Source organism: Pristiophorus japonicus, chromosome 14 (genome assembly GCF_044704955.1).
Source record: "Pristiophorus japonicus isolate sPriJap1 chromosome 14, sPriJap1.hap1, whole genome shotgun sequence".
Classification (NCBI taxonomy): Eukaryota; Metazoa; Chordata; class Chondrichthyes; family Pristiophoridae; genus Pristiophorus; species Pristiophorus japonicus.
The window spans coordinates 37,414,765-37,440,420 of NC_091990.1; the positions used below are offsets into that span (position 1 = coordinate 37,414,765).

Consider the following 25,656-nt stretch of genomic DNA (forward strand, 5'->3'; position numbering starts at 1 on the left):
CTGTACCTGCATACTAATTTTTTGTCTTTCATGCACAAGGACCCCCCAGGTCTCTCTGTACTGCAGCACTTTGCAATTTTTTTCCATTTAAGTTAGAATTTGCTTTTCTATTTCTTCTGGCAAAGGAGATAACCTCACATTTTCCCACATTATACTCCATCTACCAAATATTTGCCCACTCAGCCTGTCTATAATCCCTTTGTCCTCCTCACAATTTGCTTTCCCACCCATCTTTGTATCATCAGCAAACTTGGCTACATTACACTCGGTCCCTTCATCCAAGTCATTAATATAGATTGTAAATAGTTTAGGACCCAGCACCAATCCCTACGGCACCCCACTAGTTACTGTTTGCCAACCGGAAAATGACCCATTTATCCCGACTCTCTGTTATCTGTTAGTTAGCCAATCCTCTATTCATGCTAATATATTACCTCCAACCAACTAAACTTTTATCTTGTGCAGTAACCTTTTATGTGGCACCTTATAGAATGCCTTCTGGAAATCCAAATACACCACATCCACTGGTTCCCCCTTATCCACCCTGCTTGTTACATCCTCAAAGAACTCCAACAAATTTGTCAAACATGATTTTCCTTTCATAAAACCATGTTGACTCTGCTTGATTGAATTATGCTTTTCCAAATGTCCCACTACTGCTTCCTTAATAATGGACTCCAGCATTTTCCCAATGACAGATGTTAGGCTAACTGGTCTATAGTTTCCTGCTTTTTGTCTGCCTCATTTTTTAACTAGGGGCATTACATTTGCAATTTTCCAATCTGCTGGGATCAACCCAGAATCCAGAGAATTTTGGTAGATTACAACCAATGCATCCACTATCTCTGCAGCCAATTCTTTTAAGACCCTAGGTTTAAGCCATTAGGTCCAGGGGCTTGTCTGTCTTTAGTCCCATTATTTTACCGAGTACTACTTCATTAGTGATAGTGATTGTATTAAGTTCCTCTCTCCCTATAGCCCCTTGATTATCCATTATTGGGATGTTTTTAGTGTCTTTTAGTGAAGACGGATACAAAATATTTGTTCAACGTCTCTGCCATTTCCCTGTTCTCCATTATTAATTCCCCAGTCTCATCCTCTAGGGGACCAACATTTACTTTAGCCACTCTTTTCCTTTTTATGTACCTGTAGAAACTCTTACTATTTGTTTTTATATTTCATGCTAGTTTACTTTCATAATCTATCTTCCCTCTCTTTATCATTTTTTTAGTCGTTCTTTGCTCATTTTTAAAAGTTTCCAAACAAAAGTTTCTGGCCTCCCACTAGTCTTGGCCACATTGTATGCCCTTGTTTTCAATTTGATACCATCCCTTATTTCCTTAGTTAACCATGGATGGTTATCCCTTCTCTTGCAGTTTTTCCTTCTCATTCGGAAATATTTTTGTTGAGAGTTATGAAATATTTCTTTAAATGTCTGCCACTGCTCATCAACTGTCCCACACTTTAATCTATTTTCCAAGTCCATTTTAGCCAGCTCTGCCTTCATACCTTTGTAGTCTCCTTTATTTAAGCTTAGGACTCTGGTTTGAGATCCAACTTTTTCACCCTCCAACTGAATTTGAAATTCAATCATGTTATGGTCACTCATTCCTAGAGGATCCTTTACTATGCGATCATTGATTAATCCTGTCTCATTACACAGTACCATATCTAAGATAGCCTGCTCTCTTGTTGGTTCCGCAAGGAAACTATCCCAGATACACTTTATGAACTCTTCCTCAAGGCTACCCTGGCCGATTTGCTTTGTCCGATCAATATGAAGGTTAAAATCGCCCATGATTATTGCCGTTGCTTTGTTACAAGCCTCCATTATTTCTTGATTTATACTCCGTCCAACAGTGTAGCTACTGTTAGGGGGCCTATAGACTATGCCCACCAGCGACTTTTTGCCCTTATTATTCCTTATCTCCACCCAAACTGAGTCAACAACTTGATCTTCTGAGCCAATATCGTTTCTCACTAACGCACTGATCTCATCCTTTATTAGCAGTGTTACCCCACCTGCTTTTCCTTTCTGTATGTCCTTGAATACCTTGAATATTTCGTTTCCAGTCCTGGTCACCTTGCAACCACGTCTCTGTAATGGTTGTCAGATCATACCCACTTGTATTTATTTGTGCCGTCAACTCATTCATTTTGTTATGAATGCTACGTGCATTCAGATAAAGAGCTGGTGAGAATGTGGAACTAGCTTCCACAGGGAGTGGTTAAAGTGAATAGTTTAGATACATTTAAGGGGAGGCTAGCCAAGCATATGTGGAAGAAGGGAGTAGAGGGTTATGCTGATCGTTAGATGATGAAAGACAGAAGGAGGCTCGAGTGGTGCATAAACTCCGGCATGGACTGATTGGGCCGAATGGCCTGTTTCAACGCCATATATCCAATGTAATAGGCAATTAGTGGGCGGAGCATGCCCACTCATTTGTACCTCAATTGCAATTACGATATAGGATCCTGATTTGCATTTTACAAGTAGCCAGATCAGAGTGTATGAGTTTTGCTCAGAATGCTGATATTATCGCTGGATTGCAATGCTATTTGAACAGCACATCTATCCATGAGATAGACACTGAGCGATCTTGTATTCTTTGCTCTAGAATGGTCAGCTTAGCTCAGATGGTAGTGTTCTCACAGGTAGCATGTACCTGTAGAATGATTTCAGGGCTTGAGCATGTAATCTAGACTGACACTTCAGTGCAGTACTGAGGATGTGCTGCATTGCTGGAGCTGTTGTTGGATGTTCAGGTGGGTGCACTCTTCAAAGAAGAGCAGGGGCGTTCTCATAGTATCATGGCCAACATTTATCTCTCAACCAATCAAGATTAATTGGTCATTTATTTCATTGCTAGCTGTGTGCAAATTGACTGCTGTGTTTCCTATTATGTTGAAAACACTTCAAAAGTAATTTATTGGTTGTGAAGCATTTTTGGACATCTGAAGATGTGAAAGAAATTATACAATTGCAAGTTCTTTCCTTCTGTGCTATTAGATTCCAAAAGCAATTTATTTACTCAGTGTGATTCACCTTGAGGCATTTCTGCGAGCTTTGATAAGGTGCAATGTGAATGCAAGTCTTTTTTTTACTTTTAGTCAGGATCAGCAAGGGTAAAGTAAATATGACAATTGGAGTTGTATATGGTAAGTAAGACATTTATTTACAATTAAAAACACAATGAATTAAGAAAGACTTCAGCAGAATTGTACAGGCTACTTTAAATAAAATAATTATTTATGAATTAAACACAATGAAGCGTAATAATAATAATTACATTTAGGCACATTGAAAGCAATAATCTATATATTTCTGCAAAGTTTCAACCAATACTGTTAGAAACATCTCGCTTGGGTGACTTTCTCTTATTGATGCTGTTGATAGTGCCATGCAGGTTTCGTGTCAACTGTGGCTCAGTGAGTAGCACTCTCACCTCTGTGTCAGAAGGTTGTAGGTTTAAGTCTCATTCCAGAGACTTGAGCACAAAAATCTAGGCTGACACTCCAGTGGAGTGCTGCAATGTTGAAGGTGCTGACTTTTGGATGAGTTGTAAAACCGAGGCCCCATCTGCTCTCTTGGGTGGATGTAAAAGATCCCATGGTATTATTTTAAAGAGCAGGGAAGTTATCCCCGGTGTCCTGGCCAATATTTATCCCTCAATCAACATAATAAAAATAGATCATCGGTCATTATCACATTGCTGTTTGTGGGAGCTTACTGTGCGCAAATTGGCTGCCATGTTTCCTACATTACAACAGTGACTACACTTCAAAAATAAATTGGCTGTAAAGTGCTTTGGAACGTCCGATGGTTGTGAAAGCCACCATATAAATGCAAATCTTTCTTTTTTTTGTTGGTCACACTGACCTTATTTAGTCCTATGGTTTGTTGCAAATTCTCCTGGGACTGAAATTCATGTTTTTGAAGTTGGTGCAGTGAGTGATCAGTACAGGAAGTATGAAGTACTCCAGGTATACATATTTATAGACTATTTCTGTCACGATGCTGCTTAACCAACACCATGCACGTGATACTTTGGTGCCCATTGACATGAAACATGGCTGTGATAATTGATCATATCATCGAATAGTACAGCACAGACGGAGGCCATTCGGCCCATCGAGTCTGCGGCAGCTCTTTCGAAGAGCAACCCAGTTAGACCTGCTCTCCTGCTCTTTCCCCATATCCCTGCAATTTTTTCTCCTTTAAGTATGTATCCAATTCTCCCTTGAAAGCGACTATTGAATCTCTTTCCACCACCCTATTAGGCAGTGCATTCCAAATGCAAACCACTCATTGCATAAAAAAGTTATTCCTCGTGTTGCTTCCGGTTCTTTTGCCAATCACCTTAACTCTGCTGCTTCTTGTTCCTCTTTAGACAAACATATATCTTCAACAACATGAAGAATAGATTTGCTGAGTAGTAGGCTGAACAAATGAATTATCCATGGAAAATATTTGTTTCTGAAAATGCATTAGAATGGATTCAATATGGGTTTCTATAAAATCCCTTTAACGGGCTGCATGGGTTATTCAATATTCTGCGCATGCACGGTGTTTCTTGTTAAAAGCTGCTCACCTGCTGCATGGGACCTGCAGAGCACTGCACGGACATGTAGCTTAATGTTGGTCACTATAACACTGCCTGAGGATTGCAGAAAGTTAACAAGATATACTTATTTAATAGCACCTCAGTGTGTGCTTTCCATTAATGTTAAATTTAAAAAATGTGTTAAAATAGATCTGATATTTTCACTAAAACTTTCAAAAGTGCTTTAAATAAAATCAGTCAGGGAAATAGCACCTCAAGGGGCAAAAATATGAATTGAGGACAAGTAAAAAATATTTTCAATGAATTACTCCAGAAGGCGCTACAAAACTGTCTCCCAACAGAATTCTGGTTTGTGTTTAAAATAACATTGAGATAAAGGGCTAGATACAAATCCTCTCAGAAAAGGGGCATAATTAAATTGAATCAAATCAAGTCAAGGAAAATGGCACTGGCTAAAATGAATAATTGCAGATAACTAATGGTGTTTAAAAAGTAAAAGAAAGAAAACATTTGTACTTACATTGTGCCTTACATTCATAGAATGCATACGGGATTGTTTCTTAGAACAGTATGTAACAGAGCCTACAAGGGAGCAAGCCATTTTGGATCCGGTCCTGTGTAACGAGACAGGAAAAATAAACGATCTCCTCGTAAAAGATCCTCTCGGAATGAGTGATCACAATATGGTTGAATTTTTAATACAGATTGAGGATGAGGAAGTTGTGTCAGAAACGAGAGTACTATGCTTAAACAAAGGGGACTACAGTGGGATGAGGGTAGAGTTGGCTAAAGTAGACTGGAAACAAGGACTAAACGGTGGCACAATTGAGGAACAATGGAGGACTTTTAAGGAGCTCTTTCATAATGCGTAACAAAAATATATTCCAGTGAAAAAGAAGGGCGGCAAGAGAAGAGATAACCAGCCGTGGATAACCAAGGAAATAAAGGAAAGTATCAAATCAAAGACCAATGCGTATAAGGTGGCCAAGGTTAGAGGGAAACTAGAGAATTGGGAAGATTTTAAGCAACAGCAAAGAATGACTAAAAAAGCAATAAAGAAAGGGAAGATAGATTACGAAGGTAAACTTGCGCAAAACATAAAAACGGATAGTAAAAGCTTTTACAGATATATAAAACGGAAAAGAGTGACTAAAGTAAATGTTGGTCCCTTAGAAGATGAAAAGGGGGATTTAATAATGGGAAATGTGGAAATGGCTGAGACCTTAAACAATTATTTTGCTTCCGTCTTCACAGTGGAAGACACAAAAACCATGCCAAAAATTGCTGGTCATACGAATGTGGGAAGGGAGGACCTTGAGATGATCACTATCACTAGGGAGGTAGTGCTGGACAGACTAATGGGATTGAAGGTAGACAAGTCCCCTGGTCCTGATGAAATGCATCTCAGGGTATTAAAAGAGATGGCGGAAGTTATAGCAGATGCATTTGTTATAATCTACCAAAATTCTCTGGACTCTGGGGAGGTACCAGTGGATTGGAGAGCAGCTAATGTAACGCCTCTGATTAAAAAAGGGGGCAGGCAAAAGACAGGTAACTATAGGCCGGTTAGTTTAACATCTGTAGTGGGGAAAATGCTTGAAACTATCATTAAGGAAGAAATAGCGGGACATCTGGATAGGAATAGTGCAATCAAGCAGACGCAGCATGGATTCATGAAAGGGAAATCATGTTTAACTAACTTACTGGAATTCTTTGAGGATATAACGAGCATGGTGGATAGAGGTGTACCGATGGATGTGGTGTATTTAGATTTCCAAAAGGCATTCGATAAGGTGCCACACAAAAGGTTACTGCAGAAGATAAAGGTACGCGGAGTCAGAGGAAATGTATTAGCATGGATAGAGAATTGGCTGGCGAACAGAAAGCAGAGAGTCGGGATAAATGGGTCCTTTTCCAGTTGGAAATCAGTGGTTAGTGGTGTGCCACAGGGATCAGTGCTGGGACCACAACTGTTTACAATATACATAGATGACCTAGAGGAGGGGACAGAGTGTAGTGCAACAAAATTTGCAGATGACACTAAGATTAGTGGGAAAGCGGGTTGTGTAGAGGACTCAGAGAGGCTACAAGGAGATTTGGATAGGTTAAGCGAATGGGCTAAGGTTTTGCAGATGGAATACAATGTCGGAAAGTGTGAGGTCATCCACCTTGGGAAAAAAAACAGTAAAAGGGAATATTATTTGAATGGGGAGAAATTACAACATGCTGTGGTGCAGAGGGACCTGGGGATCCTTGTGCATGAATCCCAAAAGGTTAGTTTGCAGGTGCAGCAGATAATCAGGAAGGCAAATGGAATGTTGGCCTTCATTGCGAAAGGGATGGAGTACAAAAGCAGGGAGGTGTTGCTGCAACTGTATAAGGTATTGGTAAGGCCGCACCTGGAGTACTGTGTGCAGTTTTGGTCACCTTACTTAAGGAAGGATATACTAGCTTTGGAAGGGGTACAGAGACGATTCACTAGGCTGATTCGAGAAATGAGGGGGTTAACTTATGATGATAGATTGAGTAGACTGGGTCTTTACTCCTTGGAGTTCAGAAGGATGAGGGGTGATCTTATAGAAACATTTAAAATCATGAAAGGGATAGACAAGATAGAGGCAGAGAGGTTGTTTCCATTGGTGGGGGAGACTAGAACTAGGGGGCACAGCCTCAAAATAAGGAGGAGCCAATTTAAAACCGAGTTGAGAAAGAATTTCTTCTCCCAGAGGGTTGTGAATCTGTGGAATTCTCTGCCCAAGGAAGCAGTTGAGGCTGGCTCATTGAATGTTTTCAAGTCAAAGATAGATAGATTTTTAAGCAATAAGGGAATTAAGGGTTACGGGGAGAGGGCGGGTAAGTGGAGCTGAGTCCACGACCAGATCAGCCATGATCTTATTGAATGGCGGAGCAGGCTCGAGGGTCTAGATGGCCTACTCCTGTTCCTAATTCTTATGTTCTTATGTTCTTAACACATCTCCCAGAATAATCAAAGCACTTCACATACAACAAAATACTTTGAAGTGCAATTTGCAAAGTTTATCAGTCTTCACACTCTGTTAAAAGCATTTGAAATAATTTGCATCAATGCCCAGGAGGCCGCACAGTATTCCTTACATCCCTGGTTGAGGGGGCTAGACTGAGGACATAAATATAAGATTTAGGAGAAACATTTTTATACAAGTTGTGAGCACAGCCAAGCTGAACATTGAGAGATTTGTGTCCTTTCCTGTTGGGCCCTTGATGAAGGGAACAAAAATGGCCACATTGATAACTCTTGGGCTATGAAGATTCCTGCCATTTGGTAAAATTGCAGTGCTCTGTCAGACAGTGCCTGCCAAACCCGTGACCTCTACCACCTAGAAGGACAAGGGCAGCAGATGCATGGGAACATCGTCACCTCTAAGATCCCTTCTGATTCATACATCATCTTGACATGGACATATATTGTCGTTCCTTCATCGTTGCTGAGTGAAGACCCTGGAACACCCTACCTAACTTTGTGCAAACACCTTCACCACACGGACTGCAACAGTTTAACAAGTAGGCCCACCACCACCTTCTCAGGGCAATTAGGGATGGGCAATAAATGCAGGCCTTGCCAGTAACTTCCAAAACCTGAGAATTAATAATAATGATAATGTTGGAGCTGGTTGTCCACAAAATTGTTAGCTCTAGCGAACAATGTATCCGCGATTGTTATAAATGTCTCCAGTAGCAGCGTGGAATGACCCTGTAGCAACACCGTCAAGGGCGATGGTGATTTCAATAGTCATTGTAAGGGCGATAGTGGAGATAGGCTGAGGATCTGCTTGCAGCATAACTCTGACAGCTTCTGTTGTAAAGGGGAGCCTCGGGAGGCACTGATCTTCAGCAGGCCGGAGCTCCTCTTGTATATTCGGTCATGGGGAGAGCTGCGAGTGAGTGCCATCTGTCTGCGGTGCTGCATCACCAGCGTGGGCTCCCTCCAGTGCTCCAGCTCTTCTCCAAGAAGCAGACATTGTGCTCTGTCTGAATGGGGGAAGGGGCGTCAATGGCAGCTCTCAGTAGATGGTGCAAAGGTAAATGTCAAAGACAGTGCCAGTAACTTTTTTTATTTCAATAAATAAAATTATTAGCATGTGTCTGTGCAAATTAGGTTTGCTGTTTTATTCACATTCTCTGTTATTCATCTGTAGGTAGTTCTCCTCGCACTGTGAGGCTGGTAAGTGGGCGAGGCTGGTATGAAGGTCGAGTGGAAGTGCTCCATGCCGGAAAATGGGGAACAATCTGTGACGATCAGTGGGATTTTCAAGATGCAAAAGTAGTTTGCAAAATGCTTGGATACCAAGATGCATCTGCCATTCATTCTAATTCTAAATTTGGAAGAGGTAAATACTAGCAATAGCGGATCCTGAGGCTCTATGTCACGAAGGTTATTCATTCAGTTACCTCTGCTAGTTCCCCCCTCCTTCCCCTTTCCCACTAAGCGAAACCTCTCTGCAGGTTCCCCCCAGCCACAACCTGAAGCCGCACCTTTCTCTGTTTACCCTCATGCTATATCTGACCCCATCTAATCATTGAGACTCGTGTCCTGATCTCTTGGGCCCATTCTCAGTAAACTGCTGACCACCCAATTTTCCTTCCTGGTCCCCATGCTAGATAACATTGTAAATGGTTCCCTCTCCTCAAGTACTGTCCCCTACCTTTCAAAACCATCATCATCTGCTCCTTTCTCAAAAAACCCACCTTTGACCCCCTTTGACTTTGCAAACAACTTCCCCCTTCTAACTTCCCTTTCCTCTCCAAAGTCCCTGAATGTGTTGTTGCCAAAGTAATTGGTAGTAGGACTATAAGGGGAATTGAGGGGAAACTTTTGCACCCAGAGGGTGGTGGGGGTCTGGAACTCACTGCCTGAAAGGGTGGTAGAGGCAGAAACCCTCATCGCTTATAAAAAGTACTTGGATATGCTGAGTATACTTGATATACTTGAAGTGCTGTAATACAGGGCCACGGACCTAGAGCTGGAAAATGGGATTAGGCTGAATAGCTCTTTTTTGGCTGGCACAGTCACGATGGGCTGAATGGCTCCTGTGCCATGAACTTCTATGATTCTACGATTCTCCCAAATCTGTAAACATAAGAACATAACAACTAGGAACAGGAGTAGGCCATACGGCCCCTCGAGCCTGTTCAGCCATTCAATACGATCATGGCTGATCCGATCATGGATTCTGGTCCACTTCCCCGCCCGCTCCCCATAACCCCTTATCCCCTTATCGTTTAAGAAACTGTCTATTTCTGTCTTAAATGTATTCAATGTCCCAGCTTCCACAGCCCTCTGAGGCAGCGAATTCCACAGATTTACAACCTTCTGAGGGAAGAAATTTCTCCTCATCTCTGTTTTAAATGGGCGGCCCCTTATTCTAAGACTATGTCCCCTAGTTTTAGTCTCCCCTATCAGTGGAAATATCCTCTCTGCATCCACCTTGTCAAGCCCCCTCATAATCTTATACGTTTTGATAAGATCACCTCTCATTCTTCTGAATTCCAATGAGTAGAGGCCCAACCTACTCAACTTTTCCTCATAAGTCAACCCCCTCATCCCCGAAATCAACCTAGTGAACCTTCTCTGAACTGCCTCCAAAGCAAGTATATCCTTTCTTAAATATGGAAACCAGAACTGCACGCAGTATTCCAGGTGTGGCCTCACCAATACCTTATATAGCTGCCTTTCTCACGACTCTATTTTGAAATGCTCCAATCAGATTTCCATCCTTGCCACCGAAACAAAATAGCCTTAACCAAAGCCACAAATGACATGCTCTGTGACTATGACTGTGATGCATTGCTGCTCCTTATCTACCTTGATCTTCCAACAGTCACAGTAGACTACACCATCCTCCAATGTCTTTTGCTTGATGTCCAGCTCAGTGAGGCTGCCCTTTCTTGGTTCCACTCTGACCTATCTTATTGTGGCCAGAGCATTTTCAGCAATGGCTTTTCTCCATGCCCCACAGTCACCTGTGGAATCTGCCAAAGGTCTATCCTTGGCCGCCTCCTCTTCTACATCTGCAAGCTGCCCTTGGTGACATCATCTGCACATCTGGGGTCAGCTTCCACATGTATGCTGATGGCATCCAGCTCTACCTTGCCAGGTCTACCTTACCACCATCTCTCTCAACCCCTCCACTGCCTCTGTGTTTTCAGGCTGCTTGTCTGACATCAAGTCTTGGATGAGGCTCACTTTCATCCAGTTAAACATTGCAACGGCGAAGCCATTGTCTTCGGTCCCTGCCACAAACTACGCAGCCTTCCCAACCGATCCTAACCCCCTTCCTGGCGATTGCTTCAGGCAGAATCAAATTGTTCGCAACCTCAGAGTCATATTCGACCTGAGCAGAGCTTCCACCTCCATAACATTGGCTGCCTCCACCCCTACCTTCGCCCATCTTCTGCTGAAACTGTCATCCATGTCCTTGTCACCGCCAGACCCGGCAACTCCAATGCTGGATGGTCTCCCCCCTTCCACTCACTGTAAATTTCAGCTCAAGCTTTGCTGCCCACATACTATCCCTCGCAAAGTCCTGTCCTTGCTGAATTTAAAATTTTCATCCTTGTGTTTAAGTTTATTTTCTGGCTCAGCTCTACCTCACTACCACCTCTCTTAACTCCTCCACTGCCTCTGTGCTGTCACACTGCTTGTCGGATATTCAGTGCTGTTGTTTCAAAATTTCCTTAAATGAAACATTGGGAAGATCAAAGCCATTAACCTGGATATTAACAATGGTGGGCTGCGTAGGTAGGGGTGGGGAAATTCGGTCACACTGTGGAGATTTAACTCTGCAGCGTGTGTCTTTTCTCCTTGCCAGGTTCCTCACCCTGAAATCAGCCTGATGAACAGGCTTGGCTTCCAGTTGGGTAGGGAGGAATCCAGAACAGGCTGCAGGAGCAGGAAGGTGTGATCCCCGACCCGGGGGTGAGGGGGTGGTGTTCCGATCCCGACTCTGATCCTCAACCCCTGGGTCTTTGTATTAGCGGGAGTCTAATGGGGCGGGGTGAGAGGGGGGTGGGGGATCTTGGGGGTGGGGGAGAACATCCTGCTTCTCTTGGCCCAAAAGCAGTGCTGTAAAGGCACTTACCTTCTCCTCGAAACTGCTCTCACCTCCATTCAGCTGCCAGGTTTCCCGAGGCTCAAGTATTCTTGCAGAGAGGCTGCACGGGCTCGACAGGCCGAATCATTCTCTGTGATTCTATTCTAGTGCTTCTTTTGCAGGTGCAGGGCCGATATGGCTGGACGAAACATTGTGTACTGGCAAAGAGGACAGTATCTGGGAATGCCCAGCAATACTTGGACCCAATGACTGTACACATTCAGAGGATGCTGGGGTGACTTGTAGATAAGTATAATGATTTATGCTTCAGATTAAATGTTTTTTTTATATATGAAATTTACACATCCAGGGCATGATGAAGGAGAATGTTGTGCCTTCTGGATCACTATAACCTGAAATGCTTTATATCAAAACTAAATGTCAAGTGCACTTACCTGAATTAATCAAAATTAACAGATCCAATAAAAGTCAAAGATTTATGGTAGTTGGTGGTTATTTTCAAACAGCATTTAGATGTATGTTATATGAAAAGAGAGACCCACACTACCATGTTATGTAGCTGTATTGAAATACTGTACAATTAAAATACAATACAAGTTGCTGTTGTATTGAGGCTAAAGAAGAACTGAGAGAAACAAAGACAGATAGAGGTAGAGAGGGAGAAACAGAAAGAATAGGTTCCTGATGCAGATGTTATTGTGGAAGCTAAATTGTCATGGTCATAATATTTTTATGTTTTTTGTAGAGAAAAAATACTAACAGTTTTTTTCTTCTAAACAAGCAAATTAGGGTTAATTAGATGATTGTGTTTGTTTTCCTTTAAAGGGCTAGCTGGTTTGGGGGTACCAGCTTATTGAATTAAGTTTTAAATTAACTTGCAGTGTAAATACCAGGCCAACTTTGCATTCTGTGCATTGTATCTGTATTATGCAAATGTTAAAAGGATGAGACTCTGCTAATTGGTTCCAGCCACTTAATTAAAAAATCAGGAATTCTTTATTTCAATTACATCATTGTGTAATAACAAACTTCAATGTGGTTTTGTCGTGGTGGTATGAAAGTGGCTATGCACTATCCTAAAGTTAACAACAAGTTACATTTGTATAGTGCCTTTAAGGTAAAAATAAATCCAAGGTGCTTTACAGAAGCCTAATCAAAAAAAATGCTGAGCCAAAAGAGGAGATATTAAGAGGGGTGACCATAAACATAGTCAGAGTCGGGTTTTAAGGTGGGTTTTAAAGGAGAAGCCGATGAAGAGGTGGGAGGGTTTAGAAAGTGATTTAGGCAGCTGAAAGCATGGTGAGACAAAGGGAGTGGAGTGGGGGGAGTGAAGGGCGAATGAAATGCCAAAGTTGGACGAATTGGGTGGGGGTGGGGGGGGGATTATAGGGCTGCAGGATGTTACAGTGATAGGGAGGGGTGAGGCCATGAAGGAATTTAAATACAAGGATGAGAATTTAAAATTTGCAGCATTGGGGTACTGAGAGTTAAGGTAGGTCAGGAGGACAGGGGTAATGGGTGAGCGAGGCTTGGTGTTGGATAGAATATCCGGGCCTACATCCTGTTAACCAAGAGACACAAGTTGGCTGGTTTATTAAAATTCACAGCGTCAATGCTTAGAGACAGTGTTCTACTCTGAGTGGCTAAGAGACTTCTATCTTGTGGAGAATGATTGGTGAGAGCTCTGTTGACATGTTTGATATCAATGCTATTCCTCATGTAATCTAATTTGTTGTATTTTATAAATGTGCCTAATTTTGGAAATAAATATGGGTCAGTTGTTTTTGCCTATGGTTCATGTGTAATATTTCCACATATCCTGAAGAATTCCCAGTTCATGCACGCTACAAAAGCAGAAATCAAAAGCCGCAGATTTCTGATCATAAGAGTTGTGACTTGCTTACAGAAACTGTCATCAAGAAAATAATACAAAAGAACCTGAAACTGTAACAGGAGGCAGCTTCTAAACATTTGAAAATTATTCTCAACATTTCCCTGTTTTAGAGCCTGCGAGTTACTTTTTCAGGGATATAAAGCTTTTGAGTAGGAAAACATTTCTAGACTGTTTCTTTTTAAAGCCTGTCATGGGTTCGGAAGCAAATGTTTTGTATTGACACCAATTTTAAAAGGGCATACAAGTTGAGAATAGAATTGTAAGAGCGATCCAGCATACCAATACAAAAAGACGACAGCATTTATGTACATTGATTTTAATTTTTTATTTTATGCACTGCTGTTGTTAATACTCTATGGCAATCTTTGACTGAGTGTGCTAAACGAGGGAGGCGCAAACATGAATGATACGAACTGTGCTTCGTGTGATATGCAAGTGCCCAAGAGTAAGACGCTTTGGTTCCTGTCAGTCTGGATTAATTTAAGTGTTGGGGATCTAAAGTACCTCAGTAGCCACATTACAAGACAAGTTTATCACGCAGCCTGAAGACTCTGTTCCCAGTGACAGTCAAAGAATCAAGGATCACGATTCATTCCAGAGCAGAGTTGACATTTTTAATAAAATAATTGGAATCTAATGTTGAAGATCGTAGCTGGTAATCGACTTTGGAGCTAACAATTAATAAAGATCTGATCAGTGCAGCAACACTCTGAGATAGGGATACCCACATAGGTGCTGAAACAATGAATAAATCTGAGCATGTGGTGAGTTATTCTCTCTTTGTTTCATTCTTTCTCTTTTTAAAAAAAGAAAAAAAAATTGGTTTCTTATTTAATTTTTCTCTTCATTCTTATCGGTTGTTATTACATTTCTGAAATTCGAGTATAAAGAAACAACTTGTATTTATATTGCATCTTTAACATAGAAAAACAACGAAAAGCACCTTGGAGAAGTGGAATCCAAAAAATAGATGCTGAGCCAAAGAAGAAGAGATTTAGAATGGTGACCAAAAGCTTGATCAAAGAGTTGAGTTTTAAAAAGGGCCTTAGAGGAGGAGAGGGTAGGTGGAGAGGCAAAAGGGTTTATGGTGTGAATTCCAGTGTAGAGCCTAGGCAGCTGAAAACATGGCCATCAAAGCTGGGTTGAAGGGAGGAGGTAATGCATAAGAGGCTGTAGTTAGAAGAATGGCAAGTTTGGGGATGTGTGTTGTAGTGCTGGAGAGGGTTACAGGGATAGGAAGGAGTGAGGGTGTTGTAGTCCAAGAGAAGGTTACAGAGATAGGGAAACAAGAGGCTATGGGGGGATTTAAACACAAGGATGAGAATTTTAAATTGAGGTTTTGTGGGTCTGGGAGCCAATGTAGATCAGTAAGAATGGAGGTGATGGATGAATAGGATTCGGTGTGGGATAAGATATAGGATGCAGAGTTTTAGATGAGAGAAAGTTTACAGAGGGTGGTGAGAGGAAGCCAGCCAGGATAGAATTTGAATCGTCAAATCTGGAGGTGGCAAAAACGTGGATAAGGGTTTCAGCAGAAGATCGGCTAAGATTACCTTCTTCAGGTAGAGAAATGATTGATTGAAATGCTCTGCCTATGATTGGGTAGATAAGAGTGGAACAAATTGAGAGCAGCCTCACTGAGCTGGCATTGGAGAAGGATGGTGTTGTCAATCGTGTCAAAGGCTGCAGAGAGGTTGAGGACCATAGTCACAGCCACAGAGAATATTGTTAATGACTTTGGTTATGCCTATAACAATGCTGTGGGGGCGGGACGGAGCCTGATTGTAGGGATTCAAACAGGGAATTGCAGGAAAGATGGGCATGGGTTTGTGAGGCACCAACACATTCAAGGACTTTGCAGAGGAAAGAATAGTTGGAGATGGGGCAGTAGTTTTCAAGGACAGAGGGTGTGTTTTTTTGAAGAAGGTAATAATGGCGGTTTTGAAAAAGAGGAATATATTTCATGAAGAAAGGGAACCATTTACGATGCCAGCAAGTATGGGGCCCAGGAAGGGAACTTGGGTGGCCAGCAGTTTAATGGGAATGGGTCAGAAAATGTATAATTTGTCGATGAAGTCAAAAGAAGTCAAAAAACCAGGATAGTTTCTAGTGATTTTTTTTATCTCATGAGGGGTTAATAAGTGACTACTTTAGAGATTTTGATAATTGGCTTCAAACAAATCAGTATGGTCCTATCAATCAGCAAGTATACTGTTAGCTGTTTTGGAGAACTGTTTATCAATGTAGTAAAATCTCGAAGAAAAAAAAAGTGATTTATGTTATAAGGAGAAACCAAAAACATAAATGGATAAGGAGCGGGAAATGAATATGGAAGTCCATTGTACAGTCACATGGCGGCCCAAATGGAAAAGCTGGCGCTAACTAAGCACCACAAGTTGTAACCTGAACATGTGGTATTTACTTTATGATTAAAAAATAGATTCTTGTTATTAATATCAGTTGGAGGGAATAATGCATTACTGCTGAAGGCAGGAGTGGAGCTTTCTACATTTCTCAGAATGAGACACGCATACCAGCCTCCCCTCCACCACCCCCCAACCCTTAACCACCCACCCCCCACTCCCCACGACTTCCAGGTCACCAGCTTACAGGCATTTCTCTGGGCCATTCACTGGACATCACATGAATTCATTTTTATCACTTTCATGATTGGACCAATCCTAAAACAGTCTGATTATTACTGTCTCTTTTTCTGACCTGAATCTCCAGCATGCTCTTCCATCCCAATTGTGTTATCCTCACTTCTGCCCGTTTTGTTAGGGCATTTGTACCAGTGAGAAAATCTTCCATTATTCTAAAAATCACTATTGCATCCCTGTTAACAGTTCCAGTGAAAACAAAGTCAATTTGTTCCAATTTTTATTCAGAACCATAATCTCTCATTCCTGGTATCTTTGTAACCAATCTTTGATATGCCCTTTCCATGGCCCAAATATATTTTCCAGAATGGGGTTTCCAGAATTGCTGCACTCCTTCGACTGTGACCTCGTCAATGTCTTGAACAAATTCAGTATCAATTCCTTACCTTTTATCCAGCAGAAATAAAGATTAAAATAGAGAGAAGTGCACTGGCTGACGCACTGGAAAGAGCTGGAGATGGAACATGAATGGGAAGATGTTGCTGGCCAGAAGGTTAGGATACATCACCCTTTGGCTCAAGAGTATGGGGACCCAGATCTCATAGGTCCTACATTTAAAAGAAAGAACATCAGACATATGTGCACGAGGGATGGTATCCAACACTTTGGAGCAGATAGCAGTTCAATTTCCAGGAGTCTATTAACTATATATGTGGTTCCTTGATGGATGGCTTTGCAGTACTATAGTCCCCCATACAGAGGTGGCATTTCCAGGGGCATCAGCAAGGGGGCCTGTATGACCAAGGCCCTAAGGGTTGACTGTCCCTATTCCATAGATGGCCAGACTGCTGCCAAAGAAATCTGAGGTCCCAGATTTTCTCCTGGCCTCCAAGAGATTGGGGTTGGGAAAGTATCTTCTAGGAACTCACTGATGGCACTGGACCATTAGGTCTATTTTCCCCCAGATCAGTGACCATGCCGAGCCAGCATACGGGGACTAGTGATATGGCAGGATTGTGCTCAGATGATGGTGCTAGCTTTCAGGATAGTCACACATGCAAGCAGTCTGAACAGCCCCCTGCAAAGCTTGTAACATGTGGCAGGAAGAAGGCAGGGTTAGATTGCCCAGGCAGCAACAAAAGAGGCCACCTCAATCCTAGGAGGCTCATATTGACACACAGTAGCCAACCACCCCATACCCTCCTGCCACCTAGAAGGAGCACTAGATTGAGGTTAAGAGTACACACTGCACATACAGGAAGCACAGTGGTAAGAAGCACTATGCAGGTACACACCAGGATTTTCATTACAATTACAGTTGCTCAGAATCTTTTTGGCAAGATTTGGATATGGTTTTGACAATGTGGCGGTGGCTAGATATGGTAGTGAAGAGAAGGTCTCCTGTATCAGTGTGGGAAAAGTCTACCTTGTAGCCAGGAAAGGTTGTCCTCCACATCCTCTTCAGATTGCTGCTACTCCTTGGCCAGATGGGGACAGACTAAGCTTGGGGCCTCTGCTTGTATCCTCACGTGTGGAGATACTGGGGGTGGGTGAATGCCATGTGTCTTTGCTGCAGCCTTACTAGCATAGGCTCCCTCCATCCATCCTGCTCTTTTTGCATTGCACACAATTATTTTTGTGCCTTCTCTGAAGTGGGTGGGATGGTGAGGAAAAGCCAGCTCCACAGTAAATGGTAGAAAGACAGATGGCAGAATTGACAGCAGCAAAAAGAAGCAGTAAACATTTCCAAGAACGGTGGGAAAATAGAACTCTGTCAAGCCGAATAATACCTACGTCTGTTCTTTAAATTTACTTCTGCTTTTTCCCCAGTGCCTAGCAACCCTGATGTGTATAGACATGACTATCTCTTTTGTTTATTCATTCATGGGATGTGGGCATCGCCAGCAGGGCCAGCATTTACTGCCCATCCCTAATTGCCCTTGAGAAGGTGGCGGTGAGCCTTGTGGTGAAGGTACTCCCATGGTGCTGTTACGGAGGGAGTTCCAGGATTTTGACCCAGTGACAACGAAGGAACAGCAATATATTTTCAAGTGGGGATGGTGTGTAACTTGGAGGGGAACTTGGAAGTAATGGTGCTCCCATGTGCCTGTGCCCTTGTCCTTCTAGGTGGTAGAGGCCGTGGGTTTGAGAGGTGCTGTCAAAGAAGCAGCGATAATGATGTCTTTCGGGCTTCATTTAAATACATCTTACCATGTTAGGGCAGGTATTCCTGTTCATTGGAAGTAAGGTATGATTATTTTGAAACTTGATACCATTAGAGCACACTAGCTAATCAATCCTGTTTTGAACCTACGGTATCATCCTTAAGAAACTTCATTCATTCATTTGATATTGTGCTCCAACTTTTTCTCATTTGAGGACATGACATCCACATAATGGCCGCAATTTCACCACACGTGGCGGGATCGATGCAGCTGGGGTTGGTGCTGTGTGGTAAGCCCCCGCTCGACTCGAGCCTGCTCTCTGTCCCGAATCTTCCGATGATTGGGCTTGTTAAGACCACTCTGCGGGCCTCCCGGCCAATTAGAGGAAGCCAGTCTGATGATGCCGTTTGATGACGTGTCATCAGCTGGTTTCCTTAAAGGGACCATGCCCACAATGGTTTTGACAATTGTGCTGTTAGTGTTCTACACCATTGAAGTGCTGCAAAAACTAACAAACACTGCACAGAGGTGCAGGGCTGCACCCAGGTTCTCCCATGGCTTCTTCCAGCTGCTTATGGAGGGAATCACAGCACGCAGGGAGGTCCTTTTCCCTTCCCATGGGCGGAAGGGACCTCCCCAGTACACCAACGCAGCCTGGTTGCACATTGCACAGGAGGGCACAAGCAGGGATGTCGTCAGGAGGACCTGGCTGCAGTGGTGCAAACCTTTCAATGATCTCGGTAGATCACAAAACGTTACTGCAATGCTACACTCAACCTCATAAGCTGTGCCACTCATCAAATCCCCATCACTCTGCCTTCCCTACTCTACTCCTGAACATCCCTACTCACATCAACTTACCTTGCACCTCCACCTATCTCTCTCTGTGTCTACATTATCAGTTCCCCATTTAACCAGCCACCCCTTACACTCATCCTCATCCTTGTCCCATCATACCAACTAACAACAAACAAGGGTAGGCACTTGGATCCTTTAGCCAATGTTCATGTATAGTTAATGTTGATGTGTTGTCAAACTTTGAAATCTTTATTTTCAGCACTTTGCATTCTTGGACAGATTTGTGGGCACCTTTGGAAGTGGCTTAGTGAGTTGTAGTGAATGATGAGACATAAGGTCTCACAATGGTGATGAGTGTGAAAGGAATGGATTGGACATTGCAGGGATGCTTTATGGAGCTGGTGTGGGGTGGTGCTAACCTGGTGCATCATATGGCAGCCAGGATAGACAGCGTGAAGTGAAGTAAATGTGGTCATGCCGAGGCCTCCCGGGCAGCAATGTGGTCAGGTGCTGATGCCCTGTGTCCTGTGCATCATCAGGTGATCACGGAGAAGGTTGGTGTTGCTGGTGGTGATGCTGGTGTGTTTAGTGATGTTGGTGTTGGGGCTGATGGTGGTGGGATGCTAAGGATCAAGGTGATATTTTTTCAAAGGCACCGATGCTGCTGGAATAGATGGCAGGTGAGGTCATAGAAACATAGAAAGATAGAAAATAGGTGCAGGAGTAGGCCATTCGGCCCTTCTAGCCTGCACCGCCATTCAATGAGTTCATGGCTGAACATTCAACTTCAGTACCCCATTCCTGCTTTCTCGCCATACCCCTTGATCCCCCTAGTAGTAAGGACCTCATCTAACTCCTTTTTGAATATATTTAGTGAATTGGCTTCAACAACTTTCTGTGGTAGAGAATTCCACAGGTTCACCACTCTCTGGGTGAAGAAGTTCCTCCGCATCTCGGTCCTAAATGGCTTACCCCTTATCCTGAGACTGTGACCTCTGGTTCTGGACTTTCCCAACATTGGGAACATTCTTCCTGCATCTAACCTTTCTAACCCTGTCAGAATTTTAAATGTTTCTATGAGGTCCCCTCTCATTTTTCTGAACTCCAGTGAATACAAGCCCAGTTGATCCAGTCTTTCTTGATAGGTCAGTCCCGCCATCCCGGGAATCAGTCTGGTGAACCTTCGCTGCACTCCCTCAATAGCAAGAATGTCCTTCCTCAGGTTAGGAGACCAAAACTGTACACAATACTCCAGGTGTGGCCTCACCAATGCCCTGTACAACTGTAGCAACACCTCCCTGCCCCTGTACTCAAATCCCCTTGCTATGAAGGCCAACATGCCATTTGCTTTCTTAACCGCCTGCTGCACCTGCATGCCAACCTTCAATGACTGATGTACCATGACACCCAGGTCTCTTTGCACCTCCCCTTTTCCTAATCTGTCACCATTCAGATAATAGTCTGTCTCTCTGTTTTTACCACCAATGTGGATAACCTCACATTTAGCCACATTATACTTCATCTGCCATGCATTTGCCCACTCACCTAACCTATCCAAGTCGCTCTGCAGCCTCACAGCATCCTCCTCACAGCTCACACTGCCACCCAACTTAGTGTCATCTGCAAATTTGGAGATACTACATTTAATCCCCTCATCTAAATCATTAATGTACAGTGTAAACAGCTGGGGCCCCAGCACAGAACCTTGCGGTACCCCACTAGTCACTGCCTGTCATTCTGAAAAGTACCCATTTACTCCTACTCTTTGCTTCCTGTCTGACAACCAGTTCTCAATCCATGTCAGTACACTACCCCCAATCCCATGTGCTCTAACTTTGCACATCAATCTCTTGTGTGGGACCTTGTCGAACGCCTTCTGAAAGTCCAAATATACCACATCAACTGGTTCTCCCTTGTCCACTCTACTGGAAACATCCTCAAAAAATTCCAGAAGATTTGTCAAGCATGATTTCCCTTTCACAAATCCATGCTGACTTGGACCTATCATGTCACCTCTTTCCAAATGCACTGCTATGACATCCTTAATAATTGATTCCATCATTTTACCCACTACCGATGTCAGGCTGACCGGTCTATAATTCCCTGTTTTCTCTCTCCCTCCTTTTTTAAAAAGTGGGGTTACATTGGCTACCCTCCACTCTATAGGAACTGATCCAGAGTCAATGGAATGTTGGAAAATGACTGTCAACGCATCCACTATTTCCAAGGCCACCTCCTTAAGTACTCTGGGATGCAGTCCATCAGGCCCTGGGGATTTATCGGCCTTCAATCCCATCAATTTTCCCAACACAATTTCCCGGCTAATAAGGATTTCCCTCAGTTCCTCCTCCTTACTAGACCCCCCGACCCCTTTTATAACCGGAAGGTTGTTCGTGTCCTCCTTCGTGAATACCGAACCAAAGTACTTGTTCAATTGGTCCGCCATTTCTTTGTTCCCCGTTATGACTTCCCCTGATTCTGACTGCAGGGGACCTACGTTTGTCTTCACCAACCTTTTTCTCTTTACATATTTATAGAAACTTTTGCAATCCGTCTTAATGTTCCCTGCAAGCTTCTTCTCATACTCCATTTTCCCTGCCCTAATCAAACCCTTTGTCCTCCTCTGCTGAGTTCTAAATTTCTCCCAGTCCCCAGGTTCGCTGCTATTTCTGGCCAATTTGTATGCCACTTCCTTGGCTTTAATACTATCCCTGATTTCCCTTGATAGCCACGGTTGAGCCACCTTCCCTTTTTTATTTTTATGCCAGACAGGAATGTACAATTGTTGTAGTTTATCCATGCGGTCTCTAAATGTCTGCCATTGCCCATCCACAGTCAACCCCTTAAGTATCATTCGCCAATCCATCCCAGCCAATTCACGCCTCATACCTTCAAAGTTAGCCTTCTTTAAGTTCTGGACCATGGTCTCTGAATTAACTGTTTCATTCTCCATCCCAATGCAGAATTCCACCATATTATGGTCACTCTTCCCCAAGGGGCCTCGCACAACGAGATTGCTAATTAATCCTCTCTCATTACATAACACCCAGTCTAAGATGGCCTCCCCCCTAGTTGGTTCCTCGACATATTGGTCTAAAAAACCATCCCTTATGCACTCCAGGAAATCCTCCTCCACCGTATTGCTTCCAGTTTGGTTAGCCCAATCTATGTGCATATTAAAGTCACCCATTATAACTGCTGCACCTTTATTGCACGCACCCCTAATTTCATGTTTGATGCCCTCCCCAACATCACTACTACTGTTTGGAGGTCTGTACACAACTCCCACTAACGTTTTTTGCCCTTTGGTGTTCTGCAGCTCTACCCATATAGATTCCACATCATCCAAGCTAATGTCCTTCCTAACTATTGCCTTAATCTCCTCCTTAATCAGCAATGCTACCCCACCTCCTTTTCCTTTTATTCTATCCTTCCTGAATGTTGAATACCCCTGGATGTTGAGTTCCCAGCCCTGATCATCCTGGAGCCACGTCTCCGTAATCCCAATCACATCATATTTGTTAACATCTATTTGCACAGTTAATTCATCCACCTTATTGCGGATACTCCTTGCATTAAGACACAAAGCCTTTAGGCTTGTTTTTTTAACACCCTCTGTCCTTTTAGAATTTTGCTGTACAATGGCCCTTTTTGTTCTTTGCCTTGGGTTTCTCTGTCCTCCACTTTTCCTCATCTCCTTTCTGTCTTTTGCTTTTGCCTCCTTTTTGTTTCCCTCTATCTCCCTGCATTGGTTCCCATCCCCCTGCCATATTAGTTTAACTCCTCCCCAACAGCACTAGCAAACACTCCCCCGAGGACATTGGTTCCGATTCTGCCCAGGTGCAGACCGTCCGGTTTGTACTGGTCCCACCTCCTTAAATTCATTTCGTAGGACCTCATCCCTTTTTTTACCTATGTCGTTGGTACCAACGTGCACCACGACAACTGGCTGTTCTCCCTCCCTTTTTAGAATGTCCTGCACCCGCTCCGAGACATCCTTGACCCTTGCACCAGGGAGGCAACATACCATCCTGGAGTCTCAGTTGCGGCCGCAGAAACGCCTATCTATTCCCCTTACAATTGAATCCCCTATCACTATCGCTCGCCCACTCTTTTTCCTGCCCTCCTGTGCAACAGAGCCAGCCACGGTGCCATGAACTTGGCTGCTGCTGCCCTCTCCTGATGAGTCATCCCCCTCAACAGCACTCAAAGCAGTGTATCTGTTTTGCAGTGGGATGACCACAGGGGACCCCTACACTACCTTCCTTGCACTACTCTTCCTGCTGGTCTTCCATTCCCTCGCTGGCTGTGGACCCTTCTCCTGCGGTAAGACCAACTCGCTACACGTGATACTCACGTCATTCTCAGCATCGTGGATGCTCCAAAGTGAATCCACCCTCAGCTCCAACTCCGCAACGCGGTCCGTCAGGAGCTGGAGGCGGATACACTTCCCACACATGTAGTCGTCAGGAACACTGGTGTTGTCCCCGTGTTCCCACATGGTACAGGAGGAGCATATCACGTGACCGAGCTGTCCTGCCATGACTTAACCCTTAGATACACTTAAATTGGCGACAACAATGTTAAAAGTTACTGACTAATAAAGAAAAAGAAAAACTACTCACCAATCAGCAGCCAATCACTTACCACGTTGGCTGTGACGTCACCTTTTGATTTCTTTCTACTTCTTTTTTGCCTTCTCTCAGCTGGAGCTGCACCGGTATGCCTCTCTCAACTCCCGCCTCTCTCGACGCTCCCCGGACTGCTGAGTCTTTTATAGGCCGCTGCCTCTCTCAACTCCCGCCTCTCTCGACGCTCCCCGGACTGCTGAGCCTTTTATAGGCCGCTGCCTCTCTCAACTCCCGCCTCTCTCGACGCTCCCCGGACTGCTGAGCCTTTTATAGGTCGAGATGACTGACGCGATCTGTCAATGGTGAGAGAGGTTGCTCCAAGGAGGTGACCGTGAATAGCGAGTTCACTGCAAACACTTCCAAACTGCATACAGCTCAAAAGTCTCTTCCAAAACCTGAAGGCTTTAGCTTCTGACATTGGAAAGTGAACAGCTGTGAAATGGTAGCTTTTATACCACTTCTGCAACTGTCAACTAACTAAAGCAATAGGATCACTGAGAACCCAACACACTTACCTGGCGTGAAACCCGAGAGACGCAAAGCCTTCAAAAGTTTGGTAAAATTGTAAGTGCCTGCTTTTGAGCCTCTTAACCAGCATCTAAGTACCTATTATTGATATTAATTACCTGTCCCGTCGCTTGCTGTCAGGTCTGATATCCGAATGCAGATCTGACAGGTCAGAAATTGACACAGAGGCGAGTTCAGAGCAGGCCATTTTGACAGTGTGCCTGCCTCCATACCCACATAGTGGCCTTGGAAATTGTCCAAAGGAAAGCTACAAGAATGATTTCTGGCTGAAAGAACCTCAGTTACTTAGGCTTAAATACCTTGGTCTATTTACTTTAGAGCAAGGTAGATTTAGCAACGACTTGATAGTGGTATATAAAATAATTAAAGAGCTGGTGCCTATTGAGAGATTATTCCAGTTTAACAGATTGTGGAGGACTAGAGGACATGAGTTTAAATTATGTTAAGCGTAGGAATAGACTGGATATTAGGCAGTCCTTTTTCCCCAGAGAGTAGTGAGCCTCTGGAATACATTGCCGACTGGTGTGGTGGGTGCTGACTCTCTGCACACCTTCAGGAGCTAGCTGGACCAGTTCTTGACTAGAACAGAAATCCCATCATATAGTAGGACTTTATCGATAACACTTGTTCCATGTAATCTCCTTGACTAATTTTGATCGCCTGAGGGAATAAGAGAGGAATTCCCTTATTGGCCTTGGGTTTTTCCTCTTCTTGTTTTTGCCTCTCCCAGGAGATTAAATAACAGAGGGGCCGGGGGTGGGGTACAAGATTCGCTTATCTCTGGTCTTTCGAATAATCAGAATTGGCTACAACCAATATGGTCGGTGTATTGTGTTTAATTGGAATATAAGGCGAAATATGACACACTAGTTATACAGCAAAAACATAGGACCATGACAAGTAGCGAGTACTGGCCCCGATCGGACAGGACGGCTGGCGTGCACAAACAGTTCTTCTTCTCTCCCTGTCTCTTTTGAACTACCCAAGAGTGTTAGACCAAAGGCAGCATGGATCCATTCTCAGGAGCTCTCCACTCGACCGTTTGTACTGGAGGCTTTTCAGGTCTTTCTTTTATTCTCTTTTTTGGAGTGTCCCTGGGACAGAATATCGTGACTTTACGGTATGCTGAGGACTCATTTCCTCTTATCTCATCTGGCCCCGTCCTCCCAAGGCTAGAGTCAGCATCTCTGAGGCATACCAGGCTCGGCCTTCACATTGTCCGTAGCTGTTTGCTATCAGTTATTTATGTTCAAAGCTGTTCATGTAGCTAGCTGTGAAAATTAATTATTTTCATTCCATTATCAGACTATTGTACCATGGCATGAATCATTACATTTCCAAAGTCACCCTCTATTCTCATACACTGGTTAACTTGCGTATCTCA

General features: G+C 43.5%; 1 protein-coding gene across 2 annotated transcripts in view; it reads left to right on the forward strand.

Annotated features, from left to right (window-relative positions):
• The window catches only part of LOC139279362 (macrophage scavenger receptor types I and II-like), a 45,532-nt gene extending 32,584 nt beyond the window's left edge, over window positions 1–12,948 (forward strand). For both annotated transcript variants that reach the window (XM_070898482.1, XM_070898483.1), the window contains exons 8-9: window positions 8,741–8,932; window positions 11,818–12,948. In XM_070898482.1, the coding sequence (XP_070754583.1) occupies window positions 8,741–8,932; window positions 11,818–11,945 (320 nt within the window). In that variant the 3' untranslated portion in view covers window positions 11,946–12,948. The remainder of the gene's footprint in view (window positions 1–8,740; window positions 8,933–11,817) is intronic.
• Window positions 12,949–25,656: the final 12,708 nt, after the last annotated feature.